This window comes from Ceratotherium simum, chromosome 14, assembly GCF_057802395.1.
Source record: "Ceratotherium simum simum isolate JZ-2026a chromosome 14, ASM5780239v1, whole genome shotgun sequence".
Classification (NCBI taxonomy): Eukaryota; Metazoa; Chordata; class Mammalia; order Perissodactyla; family Rhinocerotidae; genus Ceratotherium; species Ceratotherium simum.
This window is the reverse complement of record NC_141913.1, coordinates 18,525,354-18,549,661: the sequence shown is the minus strand read 5'-3', so window position 1 is coordinate 18,549,661 and position 24,308 is coordinate 18,525,354. Positions and strand designations below refer to the sequence as shown.

The 24,308-nt window shown below is 39.0% G+C and overlaps 1 protein-coding gene across 4 annotated transcripts in view; it reads left to right on the top strand.

Annotated features, from left to right (window-relative positions):
• Window positions 1–24,308, top strand: part of CHST9 (carbohydrate sulfotransferase 9) — a 253,269-nt gene that overhangs the window by 35,314 nt on the left and 193,647 nt on the right. For all 4 annotated transcript variants that reach the window (XM_087439094.1, XM_087439096.1, XM_087439093.1 and 1 more), the window contains one exon: window positions 4,193–4,402. In XM_087439094.1, the coding sequence (XP_087295220.1) occupies window positions 4,282–4,402 (121 nt within the window). In that variant the 5' untranslated portion in view covers window positions 4,193–4,281. The remainder of the gene's footprint in view (window positions 1–4,192; window positions 4,403–24,308) is intronic.

The following is a 24,308-nucleotide window of genomic DNA, read 5'->3' as shown; positions in this document are numbered from 1 at the left end:
GGTCCAAACCGACCTTTCTAAAATTCCATAACTCCCTCCCTAAAATCGTAGACTTCTGCTGAACTGGACAACTCATAATTCCTCTTAAATAAATTGCCTCCATCTAGGAATTTATCACTATACTAAAGTCCCAAAATGCTTCTGTTGGTAACCAAGGTTATCTTAAAGAATTTTTTCTTTATAATTTTATAATATTTTTTATTATTTTTATAATTATATTTTATTATTATTTATTATAACTTTATAATATTTTTTCTGTATAAATTTAAGATATACAGCATAATGATTTGACTTACATATGTTGTAAAATGATTACCACAATAAGTTTAGTTAACATCCATCATCTCATATAGACACAAAAAAAGAAAAAAAGAGTTTTTTCCTTGTGATGAGAACTCAGGATTTACTCTCTTAACAACTTTCCTATGTACCATACAGCAGTGTTAACTATAGTCATCATGTTGTACATTACATCCCTAATACTTATTTATCTTATAATTGGCAGTTTGTTAACCTTTTGACCACCTTCCTCCAATTCCCACCCCCAGCCGTTCCCCACCCTCTGATAACCACAAATCTGATCTCTTTTCCTATGAGCTTGTTTTTTTTTCTTTTTAGATTCTACTTATGAATGAGATCATACAGTATTTGTCTTTGTCTGACTTATTTCACTTAACATAATGCCCTCATGATCTATCCATGTTGTCCCCAATGGCAAGATTTCCTCCTTTTTTATGGCTGAATGATATTCCATTATATATATATATTTTCTTTATCCATTCATCTATTGATGGACAGTTAGGTTGTTTCCACGTCTTGGCTACTGTAAATAATGCTTCTGTGAACATAGGGTGCAGATATCTCTTTGACATAGTGCTTTCGTTTCCTTTGGATAAAGATCCAGAAATGGAATTGGTAGATCATATGGTAGTTCTGTTTTTAACTTTTTGAGGAGCCTCCATGCTGTTTTCCATAGTGACTATACCAGTTTACAATCCCACCAACAGTGCACAAGGATTCCCTTTTCTCCACATCCTCACCAGCATTTGTTATCTCTTGTCTTTTTGATGCTAGCCGTTCTAACAGGCTTGAGATGATATCTTGTGGTTTTGATTTGCATTTACCTAATGACTATTGATGGTGAGCATCTTAAAAGAATAATTTTTAAATTGTTGGAAAAGAGGTAATAGAGTGAAACATTTATTTTTATATTTCTTTTCGTAATTGTTAGGGATAAGTCAATAGAATGTGCAAATAACAAGTATGTGTTTTTTAACAAAGTCGTGTAGGCCTCTCTTTCAGTATTTTAATAGTCCATATTTCTCCATTTGGAGTTAGGACTAAGGATTTACAAGTACAACTGGAAAATTTATTACCTGTATTTTATTATAGGAGCTCTAAATTCAGTTCAATGCAACACACTGTTGCGTACCTGTTAGGTTCAAGATACTGTGTATGTGAGTGGGAAGAGGAAGGAGTTGTGCAAAATACAGGAAGCCTTTGATCGTGGAAAGGTTGTAGAATGCTTATACATAAAATAGCATTATTCCAAGTAATTTCAATCTCCAGTAGTCTGCACCTTTTCCGCAGGCGTGGAGGTAGATGGATGATCTCCAAATAGGTGTGTTTTCCTATTGCAACTGACCTTCAGGTTTGCTTAAAGCAACACTGCTGCTCCCACTGGCTCACCTTTGTTTAATGAGAGCCATTTCCTAATGCCAACGTTGGGTTAATGGACTGAGATGGGAGAAAATCAGACGTTTTACACCAGATTGCCTTTCTGCCTTGTGGCTTTAATCACTCAATCCTACTCACATCTGCCATAATAACAATTATGGGTTTTCTACTGACTTCTTACCCAGGAGGGTATGTCAGAGCAACATCTCCTAAAGAAAGGAAGGGCAAATTCTTAATCTTTTTCTAGCATTGTAGGTAATAATTTTCCTCTGTGAACACCCAAGGAGTACTTCTTTTGGCTTTTACACTCACCATTCCCACAGGTTCGTGGCTTTGTTCTGATTTATGTTTTCTTCGATTCTCTTTCTTCTGAGATAAGTTTTAATTATGTAGACAGATTGTAAAAGTCTCTTCCTTCTTGTAAACAACTATTTCTTTGTTAGTAGTAGATTTTGTTTAACTGGCTCTCTCCTATCTGAATCTTCTTGTGTAACCAGGAATTATGTCTGTTGTTTAACTACAGCATCCAGAGAAGAGAAAGCTGGCTTCTCTTTGTAGCTTTCCTTGAGGGATTCAATCTTGGAGTGCCTCAAATTGCACATCTCTCGGGATCTGTTCTTTGTTGCATGAGTTTGGAAAGCCCATAATATTTTTGTTTTGAATCAATGTAAGAGCAAAGTATCACCCAGCAAATAAGCAGTATGGTAATCTTCTCAGTTCTTCTACTTAGTCAAAAACTTCCTCTGCTACCAAAGTCAAGAAAATGGTTGAAATCCTCAAAAGCACTGCTGAAAATGTTAACCGCTGCTCCTTCCTCAGGGAACTCAGAGAAGTGGATTCGAGAAAGCTCCTCAGGTAATGCTGACAACTACTGCTCTTACTCTGGCCCCTTCTGGTAATAATTAAAATAAAAAGTAAGGGGCCGGCCCAGTGGCATAGCAGTTATGTTCGTGTGCTCCACTTCGGTCGCCTGGAGTTCGCAGGTTCGGATCCCAGGCGTGGACCGACATGCCACTTGTCGAGCCATGCTGTGGCGGCGTTCCTTATAAAGTAGAGGAAGATGGGCACAGATGTTAGCCCTGGGCCAGTCTTCCTCAGCAAAAAGAGGAGGATTGGCATTGGATGTTAGCTCAGGGCCAATCTTCCTCACAAAAAAAAAAAAAGTAAAAAAATATGTGTATAATGTGACTTTTTGTTGTTGTTCTGCATAAACACTGTTAACTATTTGGTGGATTTCTTTTTTCTACTCAGGATATCACTCTACTACATTCACTTCAATTCTGAATTCATAGGTGACCTTTGAGGCCCAACATTTGTGTGAAAATGGGTTTTGCCAAGAATAGCTAAATATTACCCTTTAACCAGCCTACCAATTTCCCCCAGCAGTTTTTAACTTTTGCCTGGCCCTTCACCAAACACCTCTTCAAAAGGCTAAATCAATACTCTCCCAGAAGTTTTTGAGGCATATATGAAGGAGAAAAAAAAGAGAGAGAATGTTGAGACACAGCAGTGTGTGTGATGTGCTTACATGGAGGAAACATTTATCCGTCTCATCCACAAAGGGGGTGTGGCCTGTGATGGGGGAGCAGAGCCAAGGTCTTAGGCTAACATTGGATACAAAGCCATGACCTTGGCCTCATTAGCAGGGCTGCTAACTATGTGAGCTCATATTTGCGTGGCAGTTCATGGGGAGCAGGGCTTCTTAACTTGGGTTTCAGTGAGGGTACATAAACATGCTGATATTTTATACAAGATTTTATCTGTGTTTATATTTTTCTAAGGAGACATTTTCATTAGATTCTCAAAAGTTGGTATGACTTAAAAAAAAAAAGTAAGTTTAAGATTACACTAAATGAGGTTGTTCTAAAACAAAGTCATTTCAGTATTTATTTAAGTAAAGTAACCTTTTATTACTGAGGTAGATTTCTGTAATCTGACAGATTCTGTAGTCTTATGTTATTGTGAGAGAGCCTTTGAACTCTGACCTTTTAATATGTATCCTTTTATGCCTTTGAGGGATTTTAAATGTACGCTTTGATTTGGAGAAATCTATTACTTTTACATGAGCGGGAAATGATAGATTGAACCCTCCATTATTGAACTTTTTATGTTTTTAAACCATGAAGTGATTTTCCCTTTATTCTGTGAACATGTTTTTCAAAACTCCTTCTTCAGCAATCCATTCTGTTAGTCTTCTTTCCCCTCACAATCATTTTAAGGTAACCTGAACCCTACTTTACTCTTTACAACATAGGAGGGCTTAAGTCTGGCCATACTTCACCTAATTAAATGTTAAAGTGTTACTTATTAACTGTAGGGTTATACATTCCTTAGATAAGATAAAGGTAGACAATAGAAAATTGCCACTCTAGAGACATCTTCTACAGTCTCTTCTGTCTTCAGAGTGTTACAGTTCATGGAATTCTTCAGTATTGTTGATATGCTGCATATTTATACCTTATTTGGGAAGAAATGCCATTGGCAAGGTACAATGTATATTTTTTAAAAATTCTAGGTTACTTCATGGAAGGAGCCCTTATGAGAACAAGAAAGGATTGAAGCTCTATGGAAAACAAATCATGTGGTCTTCAGAAGTGAGGAGAAATGCAGCCGTCTGAAATGGTCATGAACCCCAAACAAGTCTTCCTCTCGGTGCTGATATTTGGAGTAGCGGGGCTACTCCTCTTCATGTATTTGCAAGTCTGGATTGAAGAACAACATACAGGTAACATGTTGACTTGTTTCCTATTTTAGTTATAATGGTCATTTTCTATTAAATAAGCTGTGATGTTTATAGATATCTAGAAAGTCACAGTATTTCCAACAACAACAAAAATTAGATACAAACTGAAATCCCCAGCTCCTAAAAGAAAGGATAATTATTCAGTGCTGGTGGGCATTTGATTGGTAGCTTAGGACAACACTTGGAATTTTTATTTCAGTGGGGAGCAGCAGTGGCCAATTAGCCCAGCAAGGAGTGCTTGTAGAGAATTTGTCTACTCAAATGTGTAGCATTTATCCTTCCTTTGGTGTATCCACTAAGTATTGGGTACAAGCCTAAAAGGAGCTAAATATACAGCAAACTCTGTCTTTTAATTCCTTCTTAATTTTCATGTTGATACTCAAAATTGGTATAGAAATTCTTTAATACCTTTACTATAAAGCAGGTGTTGGCAAACCTTTTCTAGAAAGGAATAGTTAGGAAATATTTTCTGTTTATAGGCCATACCATCTCTATCACAACTACTTAACTCTGCCAGTGTATCACAAAAGCAGCCCTGGGTTATATGTAAACAAATGGACCAGGCTGTGTTTCAATAAAACTTTATTTACAAAAATAAGTGGTGGGCCGGATTTGGTCCACAAGGAGTAGTTTGCCGATGCCTGCTATATTTATCTTTTACTTTCATCATCACTGTAATTGCTGTACATTGGAGGCACTCAATTCCTGTTAAAATGGATTATATTTATAATGATTAAAGGAGATGTTTTAGAATATCATAGAAATATATGCATATAGGTGTTGTGAAATGCAGTTGTTTTCCATTAGTAGAAATAGACTATGGCTTATGACTGTTAAGGAAAATAAAGTAAAAATAGAAGAATTTCTTAATTGTTTCCAATTGTGGCCTATTTTTAAATTGTTCTAGTTTTAAAACTGTAAGAATCTACTCTGAAAGATAATTCAAAATGTTGAGTCACAAATATCATTTTAAAAGTTATTTCCACTTTTAAATCCTTTTCCTTGGTTTATCCTCATAGACACTTTGGGTTTATTTAATTTGTACAGTAATCCTTGAGAAAAGAGGTTGCATGTAATTATTTTCTAGAGAATATGTAACATATTGTAAAACCTTACTCTTAATTCCCATTACAATTTACATAAACTAAATATCTTCAGAATTTTCTATATGACTGCAATAATTTGTCATAATAACTTATAATGTTTGATGAAACCATCTGTGATAAAATATGTAGGCTAATTCATCCTGCAGTACATCCTACCATAGATCTCATCACATAGTAAGCCTTCAGTAGGTGTTTATTGAATGAGTAAATAAAAGAATGAATGAATAGATTGAAAACTCACTACAGACTACAGACTGGAATGCAGCAAAGAAGGAAGAATCAAAAAGATCTCTTTATTGGGAGGTTCACTGATATCATAGTCTCATAACAAATTTTGCAAGAAAAGTATCACAACAAGGCTCTAATACATAAAAGAAAATATATTGATATATACAGACTAATGGAGAAATGTTATTATTTAGACACGTCAGTAAGAAACTACATGATATCTGAAGAGTCAATCATAAAATAATACCTTACATATATAATGCAGTCTACAAAATGTGTCCACAAGCATTAATAGCTGCCATTTATTGAAAGCTTAAGATAAATGCCAAATGTTTTACATATATTTTCTCTAATCCTAGCAATATCTTACTAGGTGTGATAGTCTAGGTTTATAGATGAGGAAACTGAAGATCAGGCAGATAAGGAACGTATCCAAGGCCTCATATGTGTTGGCATAGCGCAGAGGGAAGTCTAGGATTTAACACCAAAGTCCATTCCTCTACCCTACACATTGCTTCTGTGAGGGGAAAAGGTGAATATTATTACCCCCTAGAGTACAGACACAGACACTTGAAGTGACTTGCCCAAAAATACAAAGCTAAGAGTTTTCAAAGTATGACCCATGCCCAGGTTTTCCTAATCCTTATGAGCCCTAAAAGAGTCTCCTAACCAAAAAAGTGAGTAAGATAAATATATAATAAATGCCATAGTATCAGTACAGATGTTTTAAAATCACTGACTTGGTAAACCTTAGCTATTCACAAGTTTTTAGATGTGTAACCTCTTCTGCAAGTTGGATTCTTAATTGAGTTCATAGTTTTCCAAGTTGGGAAATTATTTCCCCTAGTTAAGATGGGCTAGTAAAACATTTACGATTTATTGTCTTCATTTTTATGTGTAATTTACTAGAAGTACTTTCTCTGATTCTTGGTATGTCTTAAATGAATTGTAAATATTTCACAATCTACTTATGACAGTGAGTATAAGTGTTGGAACCAGGATTCCTTTAGTTAAGTGTTTTACTGAAGAAAAGTTTTATTCTTCTTCAATAAGACTTCCATCTGGAGTTCTGCCTTCTCTCAGGCTAGTGCCCTGCGTTGTAATTCTGTACCTTTCTAGGTAGATAGGTACATATGTATTTTATATGTGTTTCAAATGACGTCAGGGGCATCAGGCATTTTTAAGGGCAGTCTCTTTTTAAATCAGAAAATATCTGAATGTGTGCTTTGATGTTAAGTTAAAAATTGCAAAATCAGTCTTTTGGACATTTTAGAACTGTCACTCAAAGAACTTTGGAAGATGAGTTGGTTTTGACTCCTGAGACTATCTGTAAGGAGAGCAGGTTTTAAAACTGAATGGTTTTGATCTCATATACATTTCAGTTGTATATGAGAACTCTTAGGTTCTTTTCTTACCTTTTATTCGAGGCCTTTAAAATCTAATAAGATATGGACTATTTTCTGTGCCTGCCTAGTTTTCCTGGGCTTCTTATATTAAAATAAAATGCTTTAGAATTACAAAAAAAAAATCTTAAATATGCTCTGATAGGCTGGTAAAGATTATGTGTGAATAGACAAGATTTTTTTGGAGGTGAAGAGGAAAAATGTGTGACAGAGAAAATAAAATCTATCCAATTATACAACAGAGAGTTTCATAATAACATTCCTCTTTCAATACCATCATCAATTAAAATATGCATTTCTTTGTGCTAATTTTCAGTATGTGGCTGTGTTATTATGAATTTTATTTTGTAAGATTTTCTTCCTAGTTGTTAAGAGTACAAGTTTTATATTCAGAGGAATCTTGAAAATATCAGATCTACTTGTTAGCTGTGTGATCCTGAGCAAATTACTTGGCCTCTCTAAACATCAGTTAACTCATCTGTAAAATGGGGATGATAATGTTTTACACATAGGGTTGCAATGAGGATTAAAGGGGACGATGCCTGCAAAGCACTTTGCATGGTGCCTGGCAAGCCGTAGTGCACAATGAATGTGAGCAGTTATTATCCTGGAAGTGATGCAGAGCATCTGCAGACTTGCTTTTTCTGAGTTATCACAATTAAGACTCAGCCATAATTCAGGAAAATAATCCCAAGCTTGTGCCTTGACTGATAAAGAGAAAAAAAAAAAGGCGCAGTTCCAGCTCTGGTTAAAATGTTGGGAGAATCTGACTGGCACAGAGCCATTGTGTTTCACAATGTAGAAGCTGGAAGGAGAATGATAGGATTGAGTACAGAGAGGAGTGTCAGTGTCCAGGAGGATCCCATGTCTACACAGCCTGCCTCCAAGGCCAGGGTATTCGTTCATTCAATAGTGTTTTTTGAAGACTTAATAATCAGAGGTGCCAAACACTGTGGTGAATACAGAGGTATAACCGAGAACCAGATATAATCCCCATTCTCAAGGAGACTGTAGTCTCGTGGATTGTAAGGGAGAAAATGGTCTTGAGTCCAAGCCAAGGTGTTGGTAGAAAAGGACAGTCCATTGTGACAGAAAGGAGACAGGCCCTCCATTATGAGGCGAAAGGATGAGCTGGGACCAGGAGACAGAGCCCAATCAGTTGTCAGGGATGGAATTGCTGACCAGATAGAAGCACTAGAAGGAGTGGCGTAGGGGTGGGGGCAGGGTTGGCAAGCACAGAGGACCAGATCAGAGCAGAACAGACGTATCTATGGGAACGATGCCGTAATGAAGAGCCAATGCAGGATAAATCACAAGAATGGGTTGCTTTTTTCCCAGCTACTGTTGAAATTTGCAGTTTGGGGTGCTTTCCCTAGCTAGACTCTTACTGCTAAATAGAACACATACCAAAAGGTGTGGTGCGTAAGTGTTTTGTATGTGCACTAAGACAGGGTTAAGACCCTATCATACAAGTCAGAATCTTAGGTTTAGAAAAGAATTTAAAGATCATCTTATACTGCACTTATTTTTTAAAAATATAAATCCAATTACATCACTTCCCTATTTAAAACTTTTCAGTGATATCTCATTCCTTTTAAGGAAAACTTCTCCCTGGGGCCCACCAAGCTCTGTGGGATGGAGCCGCTGCCTGGCTCCGTAGCTTTATCCTCCGTTCCCTCACAGTGCTTCCCGGCTTCGCCTCTCTTCCTCTGCCAACCCCAGCCCTTTGCCCACTCAGCGCTCTCACAGCTGCAGAAGCTGGGATGCTCTTCTCCCAGCTCTCACCTGTCAGGGCTTAAAAATGTCACTTCGTTTGATCACCCCCACAGCCAATCAGTCAGCACCCCCCATCTTATTTATTTCTGTCAGAGAAATGATCGTAATCAGTAATTGCCTTGTTTAATCATCTTTGATTTAATTATCTGTTTGCAGCCGGTGCTGTTTTACAAGCTCCATGAGCACAGTGATCTTGTCTTTCTCACTTACCTCGGTGTCCCTATTCCACAGCATGGCACATACATTTGGTAGGTGCTCAATAGTATTGTTGTACGGGTGGATAAATAGTGTTTCTCTTGGTTTTCCAACATCCAGCCAAATGACTACATAGACTGTGTTTTGAATATTTCTGGGGACAAAGAATCCACTGCTGCCCAAGGCATCTACTCAACTTGACTGCCACCTCCTTAGAAAGCTCCATATATTAAGCCAGAGCTCACCTCCTTAACTTCTGCTGCTCGTCCTAGTTGTATCCCTGGCACTGCATGAGGCTCACCCTTCTTCCATAGCATGGCGGATTATTTTCATGGCAAACAAAACCTCAGATTTTTTAATCATTTTCTGAAAAAACAATCCAGGTCACTTTCCTCTGAACCATAACACTTACTCTGTCTTCCTTTTAAAATATGATGTATTCTCTTCTTGTATGAAACCTGTGTTAAAAATACACATATCTAGTAAAATCTGTCAAGCAGTGAAGAGTTATATACACATATTTTTAAATATACAAAGTAGTGAAAATGAAGCAGTTCCCACTGACTAGCCTACGTTATTTTTTTCTTGAGATTTTCCAGAATTAAGTTTAGTCTCAACTATTCCAAAGTAAAATTGTTCCTTGGATTTATCCTACATTATAAAAATCTATGTAAACAACTTATGAGCATTTTTATTCAGGACTAATACTTTTTAAAAATTTTTTTAAAATAAATCAGTTTATTTAAACTAAAAACAAAAAACAAAACAGTTCACCCATTTCTCCCGCCCCCAACCCCCTCCCTCTGGCAACGACCAATCTGTTCTCTGTATCTATGATCTTGTTTGTTGGTGGGTTTTTTAAATGTATTTTTGATTTAGATTCTACATATAAGAGAGATCATACGGTATTTGTCTTTCTCTGTCTGACTTATTTCACTTCTCTTAATGGCAGCAAGATCCATCCCCGTTGTGCAAATGGCAAGATTTTGGGGTTTTTTAAATTACTGAATAATATTCCCCTCTATATGTATACCACATTTTCTTTATTCATTCATCCATCGATGGACACATAGGTTGTTTCCATATCTTGGCTACTGTAAATAATGCTGCAATGAACATGGGGGTGCATATATCTTTTTGAGTTAGTGTTTTTGTTTTCTTCAGATATATTCCCAGAAGTAGAATTGCTGGATCATAGGGTAGTTTTCTTTTCAATTTTTTTTCTTTCTTTTTTTTTTTTTGTGAGGAAGATCGGCCCTAAGCTAACATCTGCCAATCCTCCTCTTTTTGCTGAGGAAGACTGGCCCTGGGCTAACATCCATGCCCATCTTCCTCCACTTTATAATTTTATTTATTTATTTTTCCCCCAAAGCCCCAGTAGATAGTTGTATGTCATAGCTGCACATTCTTCTAGTTGCTGTATGTGGGACGTGGCCTCAGCATGGCCGGAGAAGCAGTCCGTCGGTGTGTGCCCGGGATCCCAACCCGGGCTGCCAGCAGCGGAGCGCGCGCACTTAACCGCTAAGCCACGGGGCCGGCCCCATCTTCCTCCACTTTTTATGGGACGCCGCCACAGCATCGCTTGACAAGTGGTGCGTCGGTGCGCGCCCGGGATCCGAACCAGCGAAGCCTGGGCTGCCGCAGCAGAGAGTGTGCACTTAACCGCTTGTGCCACCAGGCCGGCCCCTATTTTTAATTTTTTGAGGAACCTCCGTACTGTTTCCTTTAGTGGCTGCACCAATTTACATTCCCACCAAAAGTGCACCAGGGTTCCCTCTTCTCCACATCCTCGCCAACAGTGGATATTTCTAGTCTTTTTGATGATAGCCATTCTAACAGGTGTGAGGTGATATCTCACTGTGGTTTTGATTTACATTTCCCTGATGATTAACGATGTAGAGCATCTTTTCATGTACCTGTTGTCCATCTGTATGTCTTCTTCGGAAAAATATCTGTTCACATCTTCTACCCCTTTTTAATTGAATTGTTTGGGTTTTTTTGCTATTGCATTGTATGAGTTCTTTATGTATTTTGGTTATTAGCCTCTTATCAGATATATGATTTGCAAATGTTTTCTCCCATTCAGTAGTTTGCCTTTTAATTTTGTTGTGGTTTCCTTTGCCGTGCAGAAGCTTTTTAGTTTGATGTAGTGGCACTTGTTTATTTCTGCTTTTGTTGCTTTTGCTTTAGTGTCAGATTCAAAAAATCGTCACCAAGACCTATGTCAAGGAGCTTACTGCCTATGGTTTCGTCTAGAAGTTTTATGGATTCAGGTCTTACGTTCAAGTCTTTAATCCATTTTGAGTTAATTTTTGTGTATGATGTAAGATAGTAGTCCAGTTTCATTCTTTTGCATGTGGCTGTCCAATTTTCCCAGTATCATTTATTGAAGAGACTGTCCTTTCCCCATTGTATATTCTTGACTCCTTTGTCATAAATTAATTGACCATATATGCATGAGTTTATTTCTGGGCTCTCTGCTCTGTTCCATTGAGCTATGTGTTTGTTTTTATTCCAATACCATACTGTTTTAATTACTATAGCTTTGTAATATAGTTTGAAATCAGGGAGCATTATGCCTCCAAGTTTGTTATTCTTTCTCAAGATTGCTTTGGCAGAAGCAATAATTTTTTAACTATTAATTGATAATACTTTTACGTGTTTATTTTAAACAGAAACTTGTTTGACTTTTCTTTCATACCTCTAACTAGACATTTTTTTTATTTCTACCTGTTTTTTTATGATTTATACTAAATAACTACTTATATTTAAATTTAGTTTAGGGCCGGCCCTGTGGCTTGGTGGTTAAGTGCGCGCGCTGCGATGCTGGTGGCCCGGGTTCGGATCCCGGGTGCGCATCGAGGCACCACTTCTCCGTTCATCCTGAGGCCGAGTCCCACATACAGCAACTAGAAGGATGTGCAGCTACGACATACAACTTTGGGGGGAAAAATAAAATAAATAAAATCTTTAAATTTAGTTTAGGATTCATCATTAGCATCTAAGGTCAATTATTTAGCTACAAATTATCATAGCTAGCATAAGAAAGAATCATGTAGCTATAGTCCCACCTTTTCAAAACTGATTGTCACCAATCCAGGCTCTGTAGGACTCTGATCCTGAACATACTTGGCCTGGAAAGTATGTTCTTTTGGGTCAATGATGTGAACTTTCTGTAGGTCAGGGTTCTATTCAAATTCTACATGTTCTTATCAATGGCAAGATAGCCAAAACAGATGACTATTTTTAATTTTTTTCCTTTGCTAAAGCACAATAAACATCAGTAGGCCCAGGTTATATTTTAACCTTCCTGTGATTGTTTGAAAGTAAACGGTAGTAGCTACAACCTTCTGATTTCAGACAAAGTAAAGCCACCTTACTGCTTTTTCTCAGACAATTGATGCAGGACCTCACAAGCAAACTGGCCTCCATGCTTTGGTGTTTCTAAGGAGATTTCATCTTGCTTTTTCTCAAATTAAGTATATTTTGTGGCATATAAAGTTTTGCTTCTAGACTGGATTGGCATAATTCTTTTCTCTTGAGCCTCTCTAATGAGGAAGTGTATTCTTTTCCTCCAAAATCAGTCTGTCCATACTGATTGTGATGTTGCTGTATTGAAATTCTATTTTCTCCCAGGGGATTGTTGTATACCTGAACTGGAGCAAAGCCACTTGTAACATGGAAGGACTTTATGCTTACTGCCAATCATATACTCAGGAAAATAAAATTGCTTTGCTTTAAAAAGTCAGTCGTTTGAGTTACTTCCTCTGATTTTCATGAGGGTGGCAACCATATTCTAATGAAACGAACACATACTCCCTCTGCCCACCTCTGGACGCTGCCATATCCTGTCTTCCTTTTACGTAATTTTCCCATCTTAGGGCCTTTGAGTTAGCTGTTCTCTCTTCCTGGAACGTATTTTCTTTGGCTGTTTCCATTGCTGGCTTTTCCTTATCCTTCAAGGTACAGCTTAAATATCACCTTCCCTCAACATCCTGTGTAAGGTAGATATCCTCTGATATTTTCTTTCCCAGCACCTGTTCCATTATTTCTTAAAATTTACTTTATGGCACTTATTCTGTTCTGTAATCATTCATTTTATTTACATATGGTCTACCTCTCTCAATAAAATATAAGCTTCCTGAAGGCAGGGAACTTGTATGCTGGTCAAGGAGTGATGGATGTCAGAGTTGCTTAAAATCTTCTGAAACTGAATAACATTCAGTGGCCAAGCTTTGCTACAGAGTAGATCCAATCAACATAGATGTTTAAAAATAGAGTAATAAATTGAATGCATTTGTTCTCCAAATATGTTTTGAGCCCATGTAAACAATAATGCCATTGCTTTAGCTGAGTACTCGCCCTTCTTCTGGGTGCCATCCTCTGCTTCCATTTCTTTTGGGGGCTGCTCCTCCTCTCCCACACCATCTATAGAGTTATAGGAGAAACCATCATATTACAATGGAACCCTTCATTTGGTCTCTTGGCAGACATCTGGCCAACTCTAGACCCATCACTCATAGTACACCACATATCACTGGTCATGGTGAATTACTAGTCCAGGGAATGGGTATCTGATTCAGGCTTGGCCAACAATGCCATTTCTTGGGATTTTGGTTTTCAACCCCAAGATGATGGGTCTGAGTACTGGGACTGTGCAATGCAAAACTCAGAAACTTATGTGGCTGTTTCTTACCACCTGGTCCAAAGCAGCTGAAGATCCTTGGCTGGAGAGAGAGAGAAGAAAAGCAGTCAAGAGAAGAGCATAGTTGTAGAGAGAGCCTCAACAAGTGTTTAGGTTCCTGTGTGCACTTCTCCCAAGAGTCAATATTGTTCCTGCCTGGTATATTTAAGGTGACGTGTAGGGGTGGAAAAATTTTCCCTTCTTCCCTTCTTGGTTCTTTGGCTGGTCTAATAATTAAATTGACATAAGATAGATTAATAAGAGAAAAACAAATTTAATTTCATATGTATTGGAGCCCCATAAAAATATGAGACTCCAAGAAGTGACCAAAGCAGGAGCTTTTATACCTCTTAGACAAAGAAATGATAAATTTGTGAAGAATTGGCAAGACAAAGGGGTTTGGGCTTGGGGTAGTAAATTGGTGAGGAAGTAACCAGGTTTGCTTATGTAGCCTTCTTGGCACTAAATTCCCTATCTCTGGTGATAAGGATGCCTGCGACCCTCCTGGTACAGGGAGGGTACTTTTCGCATGGGAGATTTAGCTCCTGCTTTCAGGTGGACAAAGGAGGGTCAGAGTGTTCTTCTCACACCAGCTGTTTCTCAAGTACCTTTAATTCAAAATAATCAATTTAGCAAACTGGCATATTTTGCGGTGACATATCCTGAACCCCTACAGGCTCAGATTGGGTTTCTACACCTGTAACCCAAATAGTCCTAACAAATATAGTCTGGCTCTCATATCTCAATCTTCTTTTCCACCCTCAGTAAGCAGCCGTCTTTCTCAAAGCAGTTACTAGAGCTTGGAAGGGCCTCATAAAGGAACCCATTAGCTTTATTCATCTTAGAGTAGGGTCAAGGGGCAGATGGCACAGAACGATCCTCCTTCACTGTTTCTGATTCATTTTACACCATGGACCACAAGATTTGGCCTTGTTCGCTGCTATGTCCTAGCACCTAGCACGTTGCCTGGCACAAGGTAGATGCACAGTAAGTCTTTGCGAATGAGTCAACCACATCGAAAGCTAAGCTCGACTGAGCTAAAGAAGGCACTTAACTGTGAATTTTTCAGAAGTTACAGTGTTTGGTTCTTGGGGAATTTTCTCCAAGGATATCCTGAAATGTCTTCCTATTAGGAATGTGTTACCTGGATAGGCTTATTTTTCCTTTTGCTATGTTTGACTCTTTTTACAACGGCTGGATCATTATTTAGCAGACGTTGTTAGGAAAAGTTGAAAATTAAATAAGGAATTGACCTTTTAAGTTCCTTTATAATGTTAAATTCCCTGTGGCTAACATTTTGTTTCTGAAGGAGATGTTAACAAATAAACAAAGACAGTCTGAGCAGCTCTCCATTTTGGAGGTAGTATTTTGTAGTGGAAAGCACTGAGCTCTAGCTACTAACTTCTAGCCTGTTTTGTGTCCTTGAACAAGCTGATTAATCTCTCCGGATTCTGGTTTCTTGTCTTCAAATTTCATATCTTCTTCCTTGCGCTCCTCAGGTAACCACCATCCTAAATTTGATGTTTGTCACCACCTTCCTGTGCATGTCTTTATAATTTTTTAACACTTATGTGTATTCCTTTTTCATATTTTTAGGCTTATATAAAAGGTGTCTATGTATATACCCTTTTGCAACTTGCTTTTTCATTCAATATTAGGTTTTTGAGATTTATTTATATTGATATATGTAGCTCTAATTCATTCAGCTAACTGCTATATAATATTTCATTATGTAAATATGCTGCAATTTATTTTCCAATCTCCAATTGATGTGTGTTCAAGTTGCTTCTAATGTTTTGCTATCACACACAATCCTGCTAAGAACATTCTTATATAATATCTCTCTTCACATGTTCAAGAGTTTCTTTTTTTTTGTGTGAGGGAGATCAGCCCTGAGCTAACATCCATGCTAATCCTCCTCTTTTTGCTGAGGAAGACCAGCTCTGAGCTAACATCTATTGCCAATCCTCCTTTTTATTTTCCCCCCAAGGCCCCAGTAGATAGTTGTATGTCATAGTTGCACATCCTTCTAGTTGCTGTATGTGGGACGCCGCCTCAGCATGGCCGGAGAAGCGGTGCGTCGGTGCATGCCCCGGATCCAAACCCGGGCCACCAGTAGCGGAGCGTGCGCACTTAACCGCTAAGCCACTGGGCCGGCCCCCAAGAGTTTCTTTAAGGTGTCAAATTGCATGTTGTCCAAAATCACGTCAGCTTCAAGATTCTGTGATTCCACATTATATCGTTTCCTCTGCTCATACAGATCAAAATTAGGACTTCTTAAAACACTACAAATGTTTAATGATAATCCTAGTGAAAGGGATACAGAAATATTTATTTGGATACACAGATTTCCATTCAGAATTATAGATGGAAAGATACAAATATAGAGCACAGAACTGACTCTCACAGTGCTTCTGGCTTTATTGGTATGCCAACGGAGTAGTTAACAGTTCATTGAGAATCTATTAAAATAATTACCAGGTCATTAGTGTGGACTTTGAGTATGAGTGTAAAGACCGCACTCACTAAAAATGTCATGGTAATAGGCAAGTTAACTCCTGCTGGCGAGTGTTGATTCAGTCTGTATATAATACCACCTAGTCCAAACTCTAATTTTCCTAGTAAAAATAAGCTTTTTCAAATGCCAAAGCATCCTCTTGTCCCAGCCTCCTCCTTTTACAGAGGAGCAACTGAAAGGCTTAAATTTGTGTAACCAATAAGTAACAAAACTGGCACTAAAACATGATTCCTGATAACGACCTTTTTTCCACACGATACTCTTCCCCTTCGCTTTCTCCTGGCTCCCCCTCCTCTCCCTTCCCCTTGAGATACAAGAGGATTCAGATTATTGCTTTTTGTCCTAAAGCGGCTTGAATATGGCCATTCCAAAACCCAGTTGAGAAGTCTAGCTACCAGATGCAACACCAGGAGTAAGGATGTGGTTTCTGTTCTCCAGTTGAAAAATCTGCACAGAGAAGAAACTTCTGTTGTAACAGCCCAAACTTCAAAGTTCAACAGTACAGAATCAGTGTCTTCAGGAGCAACTTACTCTGTGATTTTGTTTTCAATGATATCTTTCAAGAATAAATCAAGCAACAAAGAGGTTTGGTGGGAAGTTTCTTGGTATCCAGTTCATCACTGATTAAAGAGGAATAAAATTTGAAAGAAAAACATGAATTGTTTTTATTTTTATTTTATTTTTTTTTTTTTTTTTAATTTTTTGTTTATTGCAGTAACATTGGTTTATAACATTGTAAAAATTTCAGGTGTACATCATTGTACTTCTATTTCTGCATAGATTACATCATGTTCACCACCAAAATACTAATTACAACCCATCACCACACACATGTACCCAATTATCCCTTTCACCCTCCTCCCTCCCCCCTTCCCCTCTGGTAACCACCAATCCAATCTCTGTCCCTATGTGTTTGTTTATTGTTGTTATTATCTACTACTTAATGAAGGAAATCATACGGTATTTGACCTTCTCCCTCTGACTTATTTCACTTTGCATCATGCCCTCAATGTCCATCCATGTTGTCACAAATGGCTGGATTTCATCGTTTCTTATGGCTGAGTAGTATTCCATTGTGTATATATACCACAGCTTTTTTATCCATTCGTCCCTTGATGGGCACTTAGGTTGCTTCCAAGTCTTGGCTATCGTGAATAAGGCTGCAATGAACACAGGGGTGCATGTACCTTTGCAAATTGGTGTTTTCAAGTTCTTTGGATAAATACCCAACAGTGGAATAGCTGGATCATATGGTAGTTCTATCGTTGATTTTTTGAGGAATCTCCATACTGTTTTCCATAGTGGCTGCACCAGTTTGCACTCCCACCAGCAGTGTATGAGAGTTCCCTTCTCTCCACAACCTCTCCAACACATGAAAAGATGTTCAAAATCACTAACTATCAGGGAAATGCAAATCAAAACTACAATGAGATATCACCTCACGCCCGTCAGAATGAATTGTTTTTAAATAAAAGAAGAACCTCAGTTTTCATTAAATGTTCTCTCAGTTATGTTTCCCCCAGTCACAGAGTACCAAAAGTTATATGGAGTTTTGTATATGGGATTGAAATAGTTTTGTGCTAATCCACTGGAAAGAGTTAATCACTGGTCTCCTCTTTACTGTCCTCAGCCTTTTAGCTCCATCTTTCGTGGCATGAGTCAGCCTGGGCTGTGAACATTTGCTTTCACGCCTGCCTCCACAACTGGCAGCCCACTGAGGGGTCAGGACCACAGCACCTGGAACATAGGAAACCCCAATTAAGAATTCAGTCAATGGAAAGAAATGGGAGAGAGATTCCAGAGACAGAGAGCAGCCAACCATTTACCCAGGACGCATAATGTATCAACCTTTGGTGTGCTCTAGGTCTGTTTGTCTTGTAGCTCTAGATATTTCATTTTGCCTTTTCTGAAAAATTATACAACTTTTGGGTGACTGATCATATTAAACAGTCACATAAGGATATATGTATAACCCAGAAATCATTTAATTAATGATTTTCGTATTAATGGAGCTATATCTTCCCGATAGTTAGAATAGCTATATGCACTGGCCAGTCTTCCCCACTTTCCTAGGCTCAGGGTGTTGGAAAAAAAGTGTACTGTTTTTTGGGTCATTAATCAATTTGGAATATTCTTGCAGGGATGTTTTGCTCAGGTCATGAAGAAGCCTCAGGAACTAACTGTTTCACAAAATATGACATTTCATGGTGTCATCCCTCAAAATCAGTCTGGCTGTCTCTTTTTGTATCTGGCAACTGTAGACTGTGATAGGAAATTACATGGGACAGATTGGTACCAGGATAAATTGACGGGCTCTTAATGTTGCCTGGCAATCCTATGTTCCCTGCAGAGCTTTTTCTCTCCTGTTTTCCAGAGAGGCAATTTCTGATAGGTTACTTTCTCCTCAGTGCTCCAAGCACATCTGCTCCCCCATGTCTCTCTGCAGATCACCTCTCCTCCTGCTCCACAGAAAAAAGATAGCTCAAAGAAAACTCTTAGAACTTCCTGCCAACAAAATGCAGATTTATCTGCTTCTATCCCATCTCTGGCTCTTCCCTCAGCTGCTGCTTCCTCCTCATCTTTCATCTTCTTCCTCCTCCTCCTCTCCCTCCCCCCCCTCCTCCCACTCACATTCTGACTCCCAGGGGCTTTACTTCCTCAGTGATCTTGCTCATCCTCTATTTCTTCTCTTCTCCTGTATCTTCATCTCTTTCTCTATCACTTCCTTGTATCTGTATTTACACACGATTCAATCTCACTGACCTAAAAATAACACGACTCAAATATGCAATTCTTTCAACCACATTTTCCCTTGTCCCCCAATCTATCCCTTTCCTCCCCTTTAACGTCTTAAAAGAATTTTGTGTAATCACCATCTCCACTTTATTACTCTCCACTCACCGTCCCCTACTGTCTGCCCCCGTCAACCACTGGTCCTGTTCCCCCCAATAACCTGTCTGCCATAAAATCCAGTAAGTCCTTCCTAGTCCTCATCTTAGCTCTCTGCAGCATTAGATACTTTGTTGTTAGTGTCGTCAAGTGGATTCGACTTCTAGAGACACTGTGGACAGCGGAGCAGAACCCTGCCCGGTCTTTTTACGCTATTCTCTCACTTTCTGGCACTGTATTTGCCAATGCTCTGCTGCTACTCATAGGGTTTTCATGGCCAATTTTTCTGGAAGTGGGTGGCCACGTCCTTCTTCCTAGTCTGTCTTAGTCTAGAAGCTCCTCTGAAACCTGTCCACCTGAGTGACCCTGCTGGTCTTTGAAATTCTGATGGCATAGCTTTCAGCATCCCAGCCACACACAGCCGCCACAGTATGCATTAGATACTAGTGGCCCTTAAATGCCACCTCCCTTGGTGTCCATGAGGACAGACTCTTCCAGTGTTCCTCCTCTTCTGTGGTTGCATTCGCAGTTCCCTCTTCAGACTACTCTGTCTCCTTTTCCCGTCCCTCACATGTTGATGTTCTCCTGAGTTTTACCCTTGGCCCTCTTTTCTTCTCACCCTACATGCTTTCCTGGTGTGATCCCATCCGTAGAAACCTGATCCCTCACGGTTCCCTGTAGTGCCATCTGCTTCTTGGGCATCTGTATTTGAATGCCCCACAGGTCCCTTAAACTCAGTAAGTACAAAGCTGAACTCATCATGTTTATCCAAAGTCTGTCCTGTTTCACTATTGAGGCAGTTGCCCTGCCTAAAGACCTTATTGCCATTTCTGATGCCTCCATTTTCCTCTTGTCTCCTCTTGTGTGAAGCTCCTCTTGGCCCCCAGTGGCTCTTAGGACAAACCTAAACTCCATAATTTGGCTGTCAATGCCTTTCATGATATGACCTCTACTTAAATCTCCGGGCTCATTTCTGGCCACATTGCTCATGTTGCACTTACTCTTCAGCCGTACTAAGCTTCTTCTAGTTCCTTGAACTGGCTGTTGGGTCTCTCATCCCTAGGCCTCTGCAGGTGCCTCTGGAAGCATTTCCTGAGTCTCAAATATTTAAGTTGTCCCTCCTGTGTGCTCCCTGTACCTCCCTATTAAAGCACTCAGGATGGTGAAGTTGGAGTGTTTGTTAATGTCATGCTCACCACCTCAACCCACAGGCTATGAAATGTGTGAGGGTGGCACTAGGGGACCATTTCACCGTTGTGTTCCCTGTGCCTAGCACGTGTTTCCCTTGGCCACGATAGGTAGGATTTTACTAACTCAATTTGAAAACACTGAGTTAGAAATCTTGGAAAAGAAATACAGGTATATGCCTTCTCTCTTAGGTGCATATATGTAACCCTCCCAACTTGGATAACCATGAAAATGATGTTTCCTATCAGCGTCTGTAAGAATCCACCATCTGATTTCATGGAAAGAAAAGTGAATAATTGTACTCTATCATGGTGACATACTTTGGCAAAACTTCTTTATCATACAGGAATTTAGTGATAATCTAGTTAAATTCTAATGTAATATAATTTGATGGCTTTTCTCTGTAATAAAAAAATCTTACTTTGGGGCCGGCCCTGTGGCCTAGTAGTTAAGTTTGGTGCACTCCGCTTCAGCAGCCTGGGTTCAGTTCCTGAGCGTGGACCTACACCACTTGTTGGCTATCATGCTCTGGTGGCAACCCACATACAATATAGAGGACGATTGGCACAGATGTTAGCTCAGGGCGAATTTTCCTCAAGCAAAGAGAGGAAGATTGGCAACAGATGTTAGCTCAGGGTGAATTTTCCTCAGCAAAACAAAACAAACAAAAAAACTATTCATAAGTTAGTTATTAAACATCTATTCTTTTGCTCAGAGTCCTCACTTCTCTTATTTTCTCAGTTTTATCCTTCTGAAATGTCTTTGTTTTCCAGAACATTTTAAAGATTTTTTTTATTTATTTTATTTTTCCCCCCAAAGCCCCAGCAGATAGTTGTATGTCATAGCTGCACATCCTTCTAGTTGCGGCATGTGGGACTCGGCCTCAGGATGGACGGAGAAGTGGTGCCTCGATGCACACCCGGGATCCGAACCCGGGCCGCCAGCATTGCAGCGCGCGCACTTAACCACCAAGCCACAGGGCCGGCCCTCCAGAACATTTTAAATTCATTTGGGTAGTTTGTCTGTGTGGCCCACCGTGTAAAACTTATTGTCCACAATATTAGTGATTTTTAAAAGGCAATAAAGAAGAATGTGGGGTCAGAGTTGACATCAGTGACATTGACAGCTATCATCTCAGGAAGTTCCCCATTTGTTAACACTTATCTCAGAGAAAGAACAAGATACATCCTGTGAAAATGCCATTTTCTTCTTTTCAAATGACATTTAGCTGTTATGAAGGTGGCTGTTGGCTACATATTTAGCCTCTTGATGGAGAGAGAATTTTCCTCATTAATTTTTCAAAAATTGAGAAGGCCAGAAATTAACATAAAAAATGGTTCGATGTATTCAGAGAGGAAGCAATACAAAGGTGACATGTCCAGCTTCCCATGCTGTGGCTGTGTACTAAGCACGGTACTTGCGGAAATGCCTAAATGTACTCTTAATAAAAACATCACAATGATAAATGTAGAATTCCAGAATGCTTATCATGTGCTGTACTGCATGGGTGACAATTAATAGTTGTTTGCAGCTTAAAAACAATAGGCATAAATATGTATTTCATGGTCCTAGGAACAGCTTTCAAATTACTTTTATAACCAATGTATTATGAATTATTAGTTCATATAAATTAGGCTCACACAATTTTGCATTTCCTATAATATGAAATATACTTAAAAATGCGAATGATTTTTATTATAAGATATTCTCAGTGGTTTCTACATGACCCATTGCATAATAATTAGCTGAGAAATACATTTGTAACACTAAGAAGAATTCCCAGTTTTGAAACTTTCTTCAGATGCATAAAGCCAAAGAATATCTAATAGGAGAAAACAAGAATATCAGTCAACTTTCATACACTCAATAAACCAGTGTAGGTTTTACTAAGCCTTCTTTTAAGTTTGCTCAGGAGAGAGACAAATCCATAAAGCAGGCAGGCTGCTTATGATCATGCTGCCAGAAATACACTGTAAACAATGAAATTGCCTCCGAATTTTGGACTCAGAATTTTATGATTGACATTAAGGGTCAGTGCCTGAATTTTAGATCCATCCCCAGAAGCGATTCAATAATCAACAGAAATCAGAAGTCTGTTCACCGAGTCCCCGGCAGAAAATTAGGTAGCGACTCCCAGTTTGCTTTGGATCAAAGGTATGTCTCATTACCTAAAGCTAAGGAAAAAGATGTAACTGCAACCTGAAATCCCATACCAAAAAAGTGAGATGCTATATTTTTGGAAGTGCTTTAAAGAGTTATGAGCAATCTCAAATAGATGGGAAAATGGTGATGTGCTTAAACTCATGTAAATGGCAAACTCGTGGTAATGGAAAAAATTAATAGGTTTTAATTCTATTTCTCGTGTTCTTCTGAAATGTTTTACAACAACTAGATTGAGCTTGTAATGGCAGGGGTACGTTTGAAAAAATCTGAACGAATTCAAATTTTACTATGGCAATACCCATTGAAATTTAAATAGCATTAAATCTTTTTTAATTCACAGCAACAGGTAGGCAGCTTTTCTCCTCTGTGTCTCTTACATTTAAATTTCATACTCTCTGTTTACAATTGGCAAGACTCAGGTTATCCTTGATTTCTGCCAAGACGCCAAGTTAACTTGGCTGATGGATTCCAGAAGGCAAAGAGCCTTCTTCCCTGAAGCAATTTCTGATTAAGAGGAAAATGAGATCTCAGGTGTATTTTTAGCATCTGGAATTCTTTTTTTTTTTTTTTTTAAAGATTTTATTTATTTATTTTTCCCCCAAAGCCCCAGTACATAGTTGTCTGTCATAGCTGCACATCCTTCTAGTTGCTGTATGTGGGACGCGGCCTCAGCATGGCTGGAGGAGTGGTGCCTCTGTGCGCACCCGGGATCTGAACCCGGGCCGCCGGCAGCGGAGCGCACGCACTTAACCGCTAAGCCACAGGGCCGGCCCAGCATCTGGAATTCTTAAATATTCATTGATTCAGTTTTGACTTTGGGGACCCTTTGGGTTGTTATATTTTGTGTGTGTACAGTGAGTAGCACTACTACGTGAATTATTATATTAACTTCAAACAATTGTGTTGCCATTCCTTCCAGAAAGCTTCCTTGTAAGGCTCACATCACTTCATAAGGGCATACATCTATCCACATTTGTATTCTCCGAATATTCCTGAGTCTTTGCCGGCCAAGGACTGCAAAGAGGAGAGAGGATTCCTGAGAGAGCAGGGTTTGTGGAAACATGACAAGACAGTATTTCATCCGCCTGGCCCAGTCTGAAATGCACAGATCCAAGGTTTTCTGTGGTGGTGGTGGTGATTTGCACAGCGTAGCCTTGTTGCCAGACTCTGGCTATCGTGTCATATCCTAACAGACCACATTCTTGATGTCAGTGCATAAAAGTGGCCTCTTCTGTTGCCACAATATTTATGTCTGTTTTAGAGCAAGCGGCTCACCAGCAATTCTGAAAGCTGATAGGGTGTCCTGGGGAAATGAGTAAATCTCTCTTGCTTTTGACATTTCTACCCATTACCTCTTAGTCCTCCCCAGACTTCTCGCCTCTTTTTGTTCTGTTTCTATAGAATTTAACTAAACCTAGGACATGATATTCTATCTTTATGGTATTATGGACTATCTTTTTCTACAAGTGTAAATTTCTATTAAAAAAATTCACATAATTCCAAAAGATTCACTAGAGTGCTACTAAATACTATGGCCTTTTACTAGGGTGACTGTGCATTGGGGAATAGGAAATAGACTTTTGGGGGATTACTGCACACTGGCTCTGAATTGACAGTAATTTCAGGAAACTTCAAACATCGTTGTCAGAGGAGGGGCTTATCAGGGTCAGATGATCAATGGAGTTTTTAGCTCAGGTCTGTCTCACAGTGGGTCATCCCTGAACCCATCCTGTGGTTA